A 1,586-nucleotide genomic window follows, 5' to 3' on the forward strand; every position below is an offset into this window, starting at 1 on the left:
ACTATTATACATGTTTAGATGTATAGTACAATGGGAATGTGGTTTGAATATGGCTGGCTATTTTAAACGGTCATAAAAAGAAAACTAATTTATGGGAAAATTCTACATGGCCAGAATGAAGTGCTAACGTTTATCTAGAAAATTATTTGGAGTCTCAAAATTTGACGAATTGACTCTAAAAACAAATCAACTCTAAAAGAGGTTTGGAGATTACAATTTTGATTAAATTTTGAAGCATTTGAACACTGCTAAAAAGACCTATCAAATTGAAAACTAAAATTTTGACAATTCAACAATATCACCAAAATTTTACTCCACTAAATTTTTAGCTATAATATGGTATATCTATGCAGCTTTTATTGAGTAGTGATTTTTGTTTTTTCAAACAAAACTGTTTGATAAAACTTTGACCAACAAAAATTTGGAGCTATATAGTAGTTTGGTCGCTTTCAATATTAGACTAAAAAGCACAGCTTTATTATACTTTCGTCATAGGTAATGATGCTACTGCAGTTCCAACTGATCCAGCAATGATCCCTGCATTCCCAACAGAATCCTCTTACAGTAACAAAAACAGTAAGTGGGCGATAGACAAGTTAACATTTACACTGTATATGTTTTAGATGCTCACAAAGTTTTGACAAGTAGTAACGACATGTTAACAAAGATTGATTTGATGTATTTAGCAGATAAGATGGTAGAAAAAGGTATCATTACAAGTGAGCAAAAAAGGGAAATAGTTGATGACAGATATCATGGACTGTCTGGATTCCAGCGCATCAATAAGTTACTGGATCATTTGAGAGACACTGTTGAAGTCAATGAGGGAACATTTCAATGGTTCATTAAAATTTTAAATGATTATAATACTGTGTGGTCAAAAAGTGTTGCTAAGAAACTAATGGATAAGTATACTGAAGTAGGTTGAAAATTGTCACTTTTACTAATTTGACTTTGTCATAGCTACAGAAACCAAGTTAATCAGCAGCAACATGTTTTCTATTTGTGAAACGTGGTTTAACGATACATTAGATTTTAAAATAATAATTATAGTTAAATTGATTAAAAATAAGACATTTTGAACAAAAAAATGATCACGGGAGTGTCATTATACATGTAGACTTTCATGTACCTGTAGACAATAACGTGCATGATATGCAACAGTTAGTCTAGAGCATTACAGTACAACTGGAGCTCATAGGTAAGTCTTCTGATAAAAATATTACAATAGCATTACAATGTAGATCTACAGCCATAATATAATACAAACATAGCAGGAAGTTATTTTATTGAAAATTAAAAAATCAGTTCAGCCAGCAAAAGATGTAATAAGTCAGGCCGGCCTGACAAGCAATAGCGTATAATAGCATAGCAATTTAACAGCATAAAGTTTCTTGCAAAAACAGCAGCTAGATAGCAGGAGGTAAAGCAGCTCTCCAGCCATCTTGTAGTGCTTTACGTAATTCAGTCACAGTAGATTCCATTTCTGGTTTATCAGCAATATTAACGTTCTCATCATTGAATGACACCGTTGGAGTAGAGTGATCGTAAAGCTCAGTGCCCCACTTCTTATCAAAGTCTGGTTT

The 1,586-nt window shown here is 32.4% G+C and overlaps 1 protein-coding gene across 1 annotated transcript; it reads left to right on the forward strand.

Moving 5' to 3' along the window:
* Positions 1–10: 10 nt before the first annotated feature.
* On the forward strand, positions 11–1,501 carry LOC109592534 (uncharacterized). Its single transcript, XM_020007962.1, has 4 exons — positions 11–201; positions 496–576; positions 624–919; positions 964–1,501. The coding sequence occupies exons 2-4, from the start codon at positions 531–533 to the stop codon at positions 979–981; spliced, it is 360 nt and encodes a 119-aa protein (XP_019863521.1). The 5' UTR covers positions 11–201; positions 496–530; the 3' UTR covers positions 982–1,501.
* Positions 1,502–1,586: the final 85 nt, after the last annotated feature.

This window comes from Amphimedon queenslandica, unplaced genomic scaffold (assembly GCF_000090795.2).
Source record: "Amphimedon queenslandica unplaced genomic scaffold, v1.1 AMPQUscaffold_4847_Cont23176, whole genome shotgun sequence".
Lineage (NCBI taxonomy): Eukaryota > Metazoa > Porifera > Demospongiae > Haplosclerida > Niphatidae > Amphimedon > Amphimedon queenslandica.